A 12,204-nucleotide genomic window follows, 5' to 3' on the forward strand; every position below is an offset into this window, starting at 1 on the left:
AGAAGACTAAATAAACCCTTGCCCAACAGAATAATGTAATTGATCGATAGAATAAATGCTTCAATCTAGTTGACATCGGTACAATTTTCTCTGTCATCTTTAGCAGAACAAAGATGTTTAGGGACTAGGGAGAAAATACAATAAATCAACCCCCAAAAAACTGAAAGATTTCCTGCGCAAAATGTCCAAATTACATCAGTTTGACCAGTTGCAAGGGGAAAGAAAGCTGTGAAAACAACCCAACATATTTCTGATAAGATTTTAGTTTGGCATACTTTATGTGGTTGAAATACTATCAGCTTTTATGTTGCTTTAATAATAAAAACAGCACCTCTACAGATGCTATCTAACTGAGCATTGCATGCTCTCAAGATGCAGAATTTTTTTTTTTATATTTCTCCACTCCTGTTCCCAAGTCCAAAACACAATATTTAATGATCCTAAACCCTTGCAGATATAACTGCGGGCACTGCGGGTTATGAGTCAACCCCCGCATCACTAGTGCCTGTGAAACGAGTAACAACTCTCTTTCACCCCAATGTGGCCAGGTCAAATCAAATCAAATGTTATTTGTCACATGCTTGTAAACAACAGGTGTACACTAACAGTGCAATGCTTACTTATGCCTCCTTATCCAACAATGCAGAGTTAAAGATAAAAAATGTAACAAAAATGTGACATGAGGAATAAATAGATAGATTAGCTGACAACATCAGGGAAACGATGCACGCACTTTAATGGGGCAGAAGTATGTGCGTGTTGTGATTCTGGATGGCCAGATAGCTACCAACAATGACAAGAAACTGCCATGTGGGAAATCGTAAGTGACTCGTTCCATCTAGTTTCATTTTGTTCTTGAGGGTAGGCAACCCTGGTCCTGGAGTGCTGCAGGCACTTCATGTTTTTTGATTTAACCAACCTGGAAGACCAGGTGTGTTGAATTTAGGCAATCACTGAACTGATAAATTAGCTCAGTTGTTCAGGTGTGGTGCCTAGTTGGAATAACATCCTGCAGTACCTGAGGCACTCCAGAAACAGGGTTGCCTACCCCTTGATCTAAGCCAACCCAGTTTGCTTTGCCCCATAGTTGCACAAACGTCAGTTTTGTTGCTGAACAACCAACCCGTCTATACACAGTGAATAATGAATAGCAATAACATGCCTATATACAGGGAGTACCAGGCAATGTGCAGGGGTACACGGTAACTACATACATATTTTTTGTTTTTAACTAGGCAAGTCAGTTAAGAACAAATTCTTATTTACAACAACGGCCTAGGAACAGTGGGTTGACTGCATTGTTCAGGGGCAGAACAACAGATTTTTACCTTGTCAGCTCGAACTAGTCCAACCCTCTAACCACTAGGCTACCTTCCACCCCACATATAGGTAGGGTTAAAGTGACTAGGCAAGAAAATAGATAATAAAGAATAGCAGCAGCGTATGTGGTGAGTGTGAAAGTGTGTATGAGTGTTTGTCGTCAGTATGCATGTGCACGCATGTTATGCGTGTGTGGGCGTATGTAGTGTGTGTGGGTGTGTGTTGGGCTGTCAGTGTAAGTATGTGTGAGAGTGTGGGTAGAGTCCAGTGTGTGTCAGTGTCAGTGCAAGAGAGCAAAAAAGGGTCAATGCAGGTAGTCTAGTATTTAGCAATTTAGCGGTCTTGTTCAGCAGTCTTAATATGGCTTGGGGGTAACCACTGTTCAGGGTCCTGTTGATTCCAGACTTGGTGCACTGGTACCGCTTGCCGTGCGGTAGCAGAGAGAAATGTTGGGTGGGTAGAGAAATGTTTTTGGGCCTTCCACCACCTGGTATAGACGTCCTGGATGGCAGGGAGCTCAGACCCAGTGATGTACTGAGCCGTACTCACCACCCTCTGTAGCGCCTTGCGGTTGGGTGCCTTGCAGATGCCTTACTAAGCAGTGATGCAGCCAGTCAAGATGCTCTCAATGCTCTCAAAGAACTTTGAGGATCTGACGGCCCATGCCAAATCTTTTCCGCCTCCTGAAGGGGAAGTGGCGCTGTCGTGCCCTCTTCACAATTGTGTGGGTGTGTGTGGACCATGTTAATTCCTTAGTGATGTGAACACTGAGGAACCTGAAGCTCTCGACCCGTTCCACTACAGCCCCATTGATGTCGATGGGGGTGTGCTCGCTCCTCCATTTCCTGTAGTCCACGAAAGGCCTTTACAGGTTATACAGGTTACAGGCTGCTGGTACTACTCTGCTGTTACTACTCTCTTTCTCCCCCCATGTGTTCTGTTCACTAATTACTGTGTCAAGGGCCAGACCTGACCAGGGTAACTGACCTTGATGGAGAGGCCGGGGGTGCCTGGTATCCCTGGGCGACCATCCTGTCCAGGGGTCCCTGCAGGTCCCACAAAGCCCTTGGCCCCGTCATTCCCTGGACGCCCTAGGGTACCCTGGGTAACGGAGAGAACGTCATTCATCGTCATTCAGAATTAATTAAACGGAAGAGAATATGACTTACCATCACACGTGTCTGACTGTGTGTGTGTGTGTGTGTGTGTGTGTGTGTGTGTGTGTGTGTGTGTGTCTCACAGATATTCCTGGGATCCCTGGTTCCCCTTTCCTCCCGGGCAGACCTCCTCCTGAAACAGCTGACCCTGGCTCACCCTGGAACACCAAAGAAACAGCTTAGTGAACATCCAACACACACAGCAGATGGGATTACATACAATGTATAGTTCACAGACGATAAAGAGATGTGCTGTACTCACCCTGTCGCCCCTGTCACCCTTTGTCCCTGGTCCTCCTGTAACCCCAGGATCACCCTGCCACAGAGAAAACATCAAACTTCATAATACAACAACACACACATAAACACAAGATACAGTATAAACAGATCCCATTGGCGTGCTGAGGGATACTCACAGGATCTCCTCTGACACCCGGTAGCCCCTGTGAACCCTGAAAAAGACAAAATAGCAAAACATATTTTGTTAAACCACGTCTACAGCAGGTTGGACCAATTCAGTGGCAATGTGGTTAGAGTGCCACCCTGAGATTGAAAGGTTGGGGGTTTGATCCCCAACTCCAAAAATGGGACCAGATGCCTCCCTGCTTGGCACTCTGCATTAAGGAGATGGTTTGGGGCTAAGGCCCTGCGACAGCCTAGTGTCCTCTCCAGGGGATGTACCTGTACATCAAGCTGCCTGCCCCAATGGGCTGCTCAGAAAAGGCTTACATATTTACAGCAGGTTGGCCATCTACTACTTACAGTATAAGAACATCAGGATAAAAAACATGTGTTATTGGCAAGTTGATTTACACATTGTGATTGCCCCTGGCTGTAACTGTGGCCCCTGACTACTCACCGGCACACCTCCAGGGCCTGGGGTCCCTGGTCGCCCTGGCAACCCTGGACTCCCATCCAGACCAGGAAAACCCTAGAGAATAAACAACAGTAAATACAGCAGTACAGATGTAGGATCTTAATTTGAGCCAGTTTGCTACAGCAGGAAAATAATCCTACAGGAAATGTGGATTATAATGAACATACATGTTTGAAGAGGTTGATACATTTTTAGTTTAGTTAGTAAATCAAATCTGACATTTTAAAGTGGAAATTACAAACTTTAGAATCCTTTTTAAACCTCAGAAACACTACAAGTTTGCGTATCCTCAGCAACATTCTTAGCAACAAGAGTGATCAAATTAAGATCCTACATCTGTTCACTACATCACTACAGCAGTACACTACAACAGTACAAGTGTTGAGTATAAGTGTTAATGTGTACTCACCCTCTCCCCCTTCTCCCCTCTGACCCCCACTGAGGGGTCCTCACTTCGGCCAGGCTGACCCTGTCGCCCCTCAGGCCCTCTGGGGCCATCCCTGCCAGGCAAACCATCACGACCCTGGAAATCATACACACACAATCTCAGTGGATGATACGTGGATGCTAATGTTTGAGCTACCAGTATTAGATCAGTAATCAGTGGTGAAAGACTCACAGGCTCTCCTTTGCGTCCGTCAGCACCGTCTCTTCCACTCTCTCCCTGTAACAGAGAAACTGATCAGGACATCTGACACAACTACTGACCATAGAGCTTCCAAGACAAAATACAGTAACAGAAAATGGTATTAAAACAATTCAATTGTTACCTTTCCTCCTCGCTCCCCCCGGTCACCCTAGAGATAGTAAAAATGAACAGATATGAGAGATAGCAGGGCAAAGAGGGATGAAAAAGAGAGCACACAGCAGTTGTAAGGTATGGTGAGAGTGTAATGATGGCTACGTGTGTGTGGATGGAGGAGGTAAAGTACAGTAACTCACCCGAGGACACTGTACGGTACACTGCTCTGTCACTGGCCCCTGATATAGAAAACAACAACATACACACTGAGACCCAGAGCACTCCACCATATTGTTGTCTGACTTCTAAACTCTCTCTCACCTCCCCTCCCCACCAACTTTTCCCCTCTTATCTCACCACTCCCTCTGGTATCCTGGCGACGCCACACAGCAGGTCAGCCAGGTCGGCATGCAGGGTGCCCAGCTGGGTGGCATCACGGGCATATAGAAGGTTCTGGGTGCTGCCATCTGTCACTGCCTGGCGCAGCTCCTCAGAGTCCGCCCTACCTATACCCACCGCCAGCACCGTCACACCTGACACACACACACACACAAACTAAATATTGGGCATTTTTCTATTTATTGTTCAAAATGTTAATTTTAAAACTGTGTGTTACAAGGGACTGTAGGTTAAAAGTTACTGTCGAAAATTCCATTAGTAGAGATGTGCAGTTGCTCTATATGTGCTTGTGTGTTTAACGCTCTCAACACAGTCTGTGTGAGGCTACCTGAGGCTTTGACAACACTAGCTTGGACAGTGACGTTGTCGGAAGATTTTTCATCTGCAATGATCACCACCGCACCAGGAACTCTGGGTCTACGACCAGCTGTGGGGCTGAGAAGGAACTGTCTGGTGAACGTCATTGCCTGGCCTGCCGGGGGAGATAAACATTTAAATATCACCATAGAGATGTATAGAGATCTCAACTTTGCATCTGTACCATTATGGTATCTGTGACAGCAGTGGATACCACTGTGGAATCGCCACTGAGGTTATATCTATTTTAAAGTAGTACGTTTTGTTCTTCTTTTGATGTTTGAAAAAAGTGTAAAGCTAATATTGGTGATTTACTGCCACCTGCAGTGCTGGAGTCTTGAACCAAATGTTATGTGTCATTCATTTATTGTGGCCACTAGATGGCGGTGATATAGCTTAAAGCCATTTACAAACTAGGCAAACCAATTTGAAGAAGGCAATGCTCTGAGCATTGGCTGATCGCTCCTAACCTATAAAAATCCCCACCAAGTTAACACTAAAATGGCAGAAGCCCTCAATGGCAATGTCCATGCAAAAACGGGTTATTTTCAAGTAATGATCTCTATACCTCTCAATGTTACATATACACATGCACAGGCACCCACACAAACTCACTCACACACACACACTCAAGCACACATGCGCACACACAAGTACGTACAAAATACACACACCTATAGCATTCCCTGGGCCATCCTCAAAAGGCGTGGACAGGATCTCCTGAAGCAGCGTCTCACTGTTGCTATGGCGATTGAGCAGGAACCAGACCTTGGGTCGGGCGCTGTACACTACAATCCCCACCTGGAGGATACAGGAAGACCATGCCACAGAATCACACAGAAGAACACTAGCAGCCAACACACACATATCACAGACGTCTGTATGTGTACAGTACCTGTGAGTCCCGTTCTCCAATGGTGCTGAGGGAGCCGGCAGCGCTGGTCAGGAGGGAGAGCAGAGAATCAGCCAGGCTGGCCCGATCCCTGGAAGCTGGAACCAGGAATACCACGTCGAGACGACCACCCACACACACTGAGGACAGAGACACAGAGAGCGAGGAGGGGTTGGAACATAATGGGCCAGTATGAGGACTAAGGAGAAGGGAGGGAATGGAGTGACTGGTTAAAAAAGAGTGATGTCAGTCTTACCAGTGCGTTCATCCACTGAGGTCTCAGGGCCCACCTCCCTCTGGAAGTTGGGCTGCAGGGTGAAGCGGTATCTCAGGCCCAGACGTAGCCCTGTCACCCTGTAGGAGCTGGATGACCCAGGCAGCGTGGTGGATTGACCCGGACCAGTATCTGGTTAGAGACCAAACACACACAGGCACCCACACAGACGAGTACGTACAAGTACATACACACACAGTCACACACAAACAAAGATTAGCGATAACCTTTCATTGTGGAACATAGTCAATAAACTACCAAATGTGACCCCATTATGCAGTGTTTCTCTCTCACCTCTCTCCTCTTTCCAGCGCAGGATATATCCTGTGGCACCAGTCAGTGGAACCCAGCCTAACAACACAGAATTCTGGGTAACCTCCGCCACACGCAGACCTGTTACAGGCTGTAGGGGAGCTAATGGGAGGAGAGGAGGAGTGAGTGATCAGTTAAGAGAGAGACAACCGTATGTGAGTGACTTCAGTAATCGTGTGATAGAGAACATTAAGAGGTTGTGACTATACAACAGTTAGAACCTATAGCCATAACCACAAAAACCTTGGGCTTTTATAAGGTTTTATCTTAGTCAGGTCACATGGTCAGGAAAACTCCTGTCCATAACTATAGTGAATGAAAGGAGAAGAGATGTGGGCAGAGAAGTGTACCTGTGGAGGCAGTGATAGTGACAGCTTGACTCTCTCTGTCCCTGAAGATGGCAGCCAGCCTCATTGTGTAGCTCACCCCAGGCCGCAGACCATCCAGGTCAAACGAGGTCGCACCTCGACCTATCAGACGGCTGGATTCAGCCTCACCTGCATCGAACCAGTAGAGAATATTAGAAAACGTAAATAAATATTAGATGCCGCCAAAAAATTGCAAACGTTTGTTTGGATGAGCATTTTATGTACGCATCTGTGTGTGTATGTGTATGTGTGTGTGTGTGTGTGTGTGTGTGTGTGTGTGTGTGTGTGTGTGTGTGTGTGTGTGTGTGTGTGTGTGTATGTATGTTTACCCAGGGCTGATCTCCAGTAGATGCGGTACCCTGTGACCCCAGCCATTCCTCTCCAGACCAGACGCAGCACCCCTGGGGTAGCCTCCAGCACCCTGACCCCCTCCACACGGTCCACAGCAACAGGTTCCCCAGCTACACACACACACACACACACACACACACAGAAAATGCACAATGAGCAAGGCAATACTGAGAATATTGAAAGAGGGAATACAGTACATAGCAGTACGCATCAAAACACCACGTTACAGTACTACTGGACATAGAACTATATAGCAGGGTTGGAGTAATTTCCACTTCTTTCCAGTGAATTCAGGAAGTACACTGACATTCCAATTATCTTCAGTGCTTTTCAATGAGGACCATTTGGAATTGGAATTTAGTTTACTTTCTGATTTGACTGGAATTGACCCCAACCCTGCTACATAGTAATTCTGTAAAGTTGTACCTTCCAATGTTTTCATATCCATTCTAATCAAACAGAGGTACAATGTAACCGCACAGTCTCTTTTCTTTAAAACTGTAGTGTAACTCACGTGTTGTGACTCTGACAGAGACTGGGGATCCCTCTCTGTTCTGAACCAGAGCCATGACCTGCACCTCGTACTGAGCCCCTGGGTCCAGCTGCTCCAGGTCCACCGCTGTGAGCTCACCACCTACCAGCTGGCTCCTCTCCTCCCCACCTATACCAAGACAGAAGGGGTGGTGGTGAGTGGTCTGGCACAAAATGGCTGCCATGTTTTATTAATACACAGCAAATTCTCCACTGTTAAATCAACACTGACAGTGTGACATTTAACACTGGTCCAGTGTCTATACGGAGTGTTAAATCAACAAACTGCTTAGTTTAAAGCCTTATTCAAATATTTCCCAGAGTGCCTTGCCTTTCGAGTGAAGTGTAAAATTACCACCTACGACTGTATTTGTTAGTGACAAAGACATATATCCATCCATTTTCAGTCCTGTGTCAATCCTAGTGAGATCCTAAGTGAATATGTTATCATTAAAATGTAATTATTTAACACAATATAAAGTGTATGTCATAAAGCCTTAGACTCTTATGTGTTAACTAGAACAATTTTTCAGTAACGGATGCAACGTCTAAGTAACAGAAAAATGTATGCTATTTATATTTGAGTAACACAAGGTGAATTAATCAATCAATGCACATGCAAAAACATAGAAATTGAAACCAGCAACTCTAAAAATCAACCAGCATTAGAGGATGCTGGGAAATATGATAATGATGGGTGTGGTTTTGATTTAACACTGGTTATTAACACCAACACTGGGTTATTTTACACCAATGAGTGTTAATTTAACACTTACAGAGTTAATTTAACATCTGAATCAACACTAGAAATGTTACACAGAAAACTCAACACTAGGTAACACTGGCCAATTTGCTGTGTGTATATATATATATATATATATATATACACTGCTCAAAAAAATAAAGGGAAAACTTAAACAACACAATGTCCCGGGTGGCGCAGTGGTCTAGGGCACTGCATCGCAGTGCTAGCTGCGCCACCAGAGTCTCTGGGTTCGCGCCCAGGCTGGGCTGGGTTCGCGCCCAGGCTCTGTCGCAGCCGGCCGCAACCGGGAGGTCCGTGGGGCGACGCACAATTGGCATAGCGTCGTCCGGGTTAGGGAGGGTTTGGCCGGTAGGGATATCCTTGTCTCAGTATGTAAAATGTAATAAAATGTTTGCACTCTACTGTAAGTCGCTCTGGATAAGAGCGTCTGCTAAATTACTAAAATGTAAATGTAAAACAATGTAACTCCAAGTCAATCACACTTCTGTGAAATCAAACTGTCCACTTAGGAAGCAACACCGATTGACAATAAATTTCACATGCTGTTGTGCAAATGGAATAGACAACAGGTGGAAATTATAGGCAATTAGCAAGACACCCCCAATAAAGGAGTGGTTCTGCAGGTGGTGACCACAGACCACTTCTCAGTTCCTATGCTTCCTGGCTGATGTTTTGGTCACTTTTGAATGCTGGCGGTGCTTTCACTCTAGTGGTAGCATGAGACGGAGTCTACAACCCACAGAAGTGGCAAAGGGTGGGCAGCTCATCCAGGATGGCACATCAATGCGAGCTGTGGCAAGAAGGTTTGCTGTGTCTGTCAGCGTAGTGTCCAGAGCATGGAGGCGCTACCAGGAGACAGGCCAGTACATCAGGAGACGTGGAGGAGGCCGTAGGAGGGCAACAAGCAGGACCGCTACCTCCGCCTTTGTGCAAGGAGGAGCAGGAGAAGCACTGCCAGAGCCCTGCAAAATGACCTCCAGCAGGCCACAAATGTGCATGTGTCTGCTCAAACGGTCAGAAACAGACTCCATGAGGGTGGTATGAGGGCCCGACGTCCACAGGTGGGGGTTGTGCTTACAGCCCAACACTGTGCAGGACGTTTGGCATTTGCCAGAGAACACCAAGATTGACAAATTCGCCACTGGCGCCCTGTGCTCTTCACAGATGAAAGCAGGTTCAGACTGAGCACATGTGACAGACATGACAGAGTCTGGAGACGCCGTGGAGAACGTTCTGCTGCCTGCAACATCCTCCAGCATGACCGGTTTGGCGGTGGGTCAGTCATGGTGTGGGGTGGGGTGGGGTGGCATTTCTTTGGGGGGCCGCACAGCCCTCCATGTGCTCGCCAGAGGTAGCCTGACTGCCATTAGGTACCGAGATGAGATCCTCAGACCCCTTGTGAGACCATATGCTGGTGCGGTTGGCCCTGGGTTCCTCCTAATGCAAGACAATGCTAGACCTCATGTGGCTGGAGTGTGTCAGCAGTTCCTCTAAGAGGAAGGCATTGATGCTATGGACTGGCCCGCCCGTTCCCCAGACCTGAATCCAATTGAGCACATCTGGGACATCATGTCTCGCTCCATCCACCAACGCCATGTTGCACCACAGACTGTCCAGGAGTTGGCGGATGCTTTAGTCCAGGTCTGGGAGGAGATCCCTCAGGAGACCATCCGCCACCTCATCAGGAGCATGCCCAGGCGTTGTAGGGAGGTCATACAGGCACGTGGAGGCCACACACACTATTGAGCCTCATTTTGACTTGTTTTAAGGACATTACATCAAAGTTGGATCAGCCTGTAGTGTGGTTTTCCACTTTAATTTTGAGTGTGACTCCAAATCCAGACCTCCATGGGTTGATACATTTGATTGATCATTTTTGTGTGATTTTGTTGTCAGCACATTCAACTATGTAAAGAAAAAAGTATTTAATAAGAATATTTCATTCATTCAGATCTAGGATGTGTTATTTTAGTGTTCCCTTTATTTTTTTGAGCAGTGTATATATGTTAAGTGTGGCTGGTGTGAATAGAGGTCATTCCTATATTAAAATGAGCTATGGATAGTACACTATTTAATCATGAAACATCATGGGAATATCATTCACATTTCAAAACAGTAAAGCGAATCAAATCTCTCACCGTCAATTCGCTTCCAAGCCACACGATAGGCTGTTGCTCCCTGCACGCCCACCCATGTTACTCTGACGACCTCACCGCGGGACTCTTGGGCTTTGAGTGAAGTCACTGTTCCCACCACCACCTGGTCTGACTCTTGAGGACAGAGAAGTAGAAGAGGTCAGTCACCAATTTACAAGCACTGTTCTATAGGATAGCACTCATTTAATTCAATCAATCTTTAAATTTACTAAGTGAGGGCTAAGGGAAGCTGTTACCATATTGTTGACAGCTAACCAACTCATTCAAATCTACTAGGGGTTATCAAGAAGAGAAGGGGTTAGGGGTCAATTTGGTAATGGAGTCATAGAGTACCTGTTCTGGTGTTCAGGGAGGTGGGGTATCCTTCCCGAGACCCAATCAGTGAGGAGACTGAGACCCGGTAGGAGGAGTCTTCCTGAAGGCTGTCGATGGTGAAGGAAGTGACATCAGCGGCCACCGTACGGGAGGACTCCACTCCTGTAGACAGATGGGGTCAGGCCATAAAGAATGATAGAGAAAGCTTCCCTATATAAACGCAGCAAAAAAATAAACATCCTCTCACTGTCAACTGCGTTTATTTTCAGCAAACTTAACGTAAATATTTGTATGAACATAACAACATTCAACAACTGAGACAAACAGAACAAGTTCCACAGACATGTGACTAACAGAAATGGAATAATGTGTCATTGAACAAAAGTAACAGTATCTGGTGTGGCCAACAGATGCATTAAGTACTGCAGTGCATCTCCTCCTCATGTACTGCACCAGATTTGCCAGTTCTTCCTGTGAGATGTTACCCCACTCTTCCACCAAGGCACCTGCAAGTTCCCAGACATTTCTGGGGGGAATGGCCCTAGCCCTCACCCTCCGATCCAACAGGTCCCAGACGTGCTCAATGGGATTGAGATCCGGGCTCTTCGCTGGCCATGGCAGAACACTGACATTCCTGTCTTGCAGGAAATCCCGCACAGAATGAGCAGTATGGCTGGTGGCATTGTCATGCTGGAGGGTCATGTCAGGATGAGCCTGCAGGAAGGGTACCACATGAGGGAGGAGGATGTCTTCCCTGTAACGCACAGCGTTGAGATTGCCTGCAATGACAACAAGCTCAGTCCGATGATGCTGTAACACACCGCCCCAGACCATGACGGACCCTCTACCTCCAAATCGATCTCGCTCCAGAGTACAGACCTCGGTGTAACGCTCATTCCTTCGACGATAAACGCCAATCCGACCATCACCCCTAGTGAGACAAAACCACGACTCGTCAGTGAAGAGCACTTTTTGCCAGTCCTGTCTGGTCCAGCGACGGTGGGTTTGTGCCCATAGGCAACGTTGTTGCCTGTGATGTCTGGTGAGGACCTGCCTTACAACAGGCCTACAAGCCCTCAGTCCAGCTTCTCTCAGCCTATTGCGGACAGTCTGAGCACTGATGGAGGGATTGTGCGTTCCACGTGTAACTCGAGCAGTTGTTGTTGCCATTCTGTACCTGTCCCAGAGATGTGATGTTCAGATGTACCGATCCTGTGCAGGTGTTGTTACACGTGGTCTGCCACTGCGAGGACGATCAGCTGTCCGTCCTGTCTCCCTGTAGCGCTGTCTTAGGCGTCTCACAGTACGGACATTGCAATTTATTGCTCTGGCCACATCTGCAGTCCTCATGCCTCCTTGCAGCATGCCTAAGGCACGTTCACGCAGA

At 46.9% G+C, this 12,204-nt stretch overlaps 1 protein-coding gene across 2 annotated transcripts in view; it reads right to left on the reverse strand.

Moving 5' to 3' along the window:
* The window catches only part of LOC139542688 (collagen alpha-1(VII) chain-like), a 100,718-nt gene that overhangs the window by 56,188 nt on the left and 32,326 nt on the right, over nt 1–12,204 (reverse strand). For both annotated transcript variants that reach the window (XM_071348440.1, XM_071348450.1), the window contains exons 19-38: nt 10,836–10,979; nt 10,485–10,616; nt 7,564–7,710; nt 7,028–7,159; nt 6,681–6,827; nt 6,313–6,432; nt 6,001–6,150; nt 5,748–5,884; nt 5,527–5,653; nt 4,824–4,967; nt 4,454–4,629; nt 4,297–4,335; nt 4,125–4,151; nt 3,974–4,018; nt 3,764–3,877; nt 3,337–3,408; nt 2,894–2,929; nt 2,740–2,793; nt 2,561–2,635; nt 2,308–2,421 (exon numbers count right to left, since the gene is read on the reverse strand). In XM_071348440.1, coding sequence (XP_071204541.1) covers nt 2,308–2,421; nt 2,561–2,635; nt 2,740–2,793; nt 2,894–2,929; nt 3,337–3,408; nt 3,764–3,877; nt 3,974–4,018; nt 4,125–4,151; nt 4,297–4,335; nt 4,454–4,629; nt 4,824–4,967; nt 5,527–5,653; nt 5,748–5,884; nt 6,001–6,150; nt 6,313–6,432; nt 6,681–6,827; nt 7,028–7,159; nt 7,564–7,710; nt 10,485–10,616; nt 10,836–10,979 — 2,132 coding nt within the window. The remainder of the gene's footprint in view (nt 1–2,307; nt 2,422–2,560; nt 2,636–2,739; nt 2,794–2,893; nt 2,930–3,336; nt 3,409–3,763; nt 3,878–3,973; nt 4,019–4,124; nt 4,152–4,296; nt 4,336–4,453; nt 4,630–4,823; nt 4,968–5,526; nt 5,654–5,747; nt 5,885–6,000; nt 6,151–6,312; nt 6,433–6,680; nt 6,828–7,027; nt 7,160–7,563; nt 7,711–10,484; nt 10,617–10,835; nt 10,980–12,204) is intronic.

This window comes from Salvelinus alpinus, chromosome 2 (genome assembly GCF_045679555.1).
Source record: "Salvelinus alpinus chromosome 2, SLU_Salpinus.1, whole genome shotgun sequence".
NCBI lineage: Eukaryota > Metazoa > Chordata > Actinopteri > Salmoniformes > Salmonidae > Salvelinus > Salvelinus alpinus.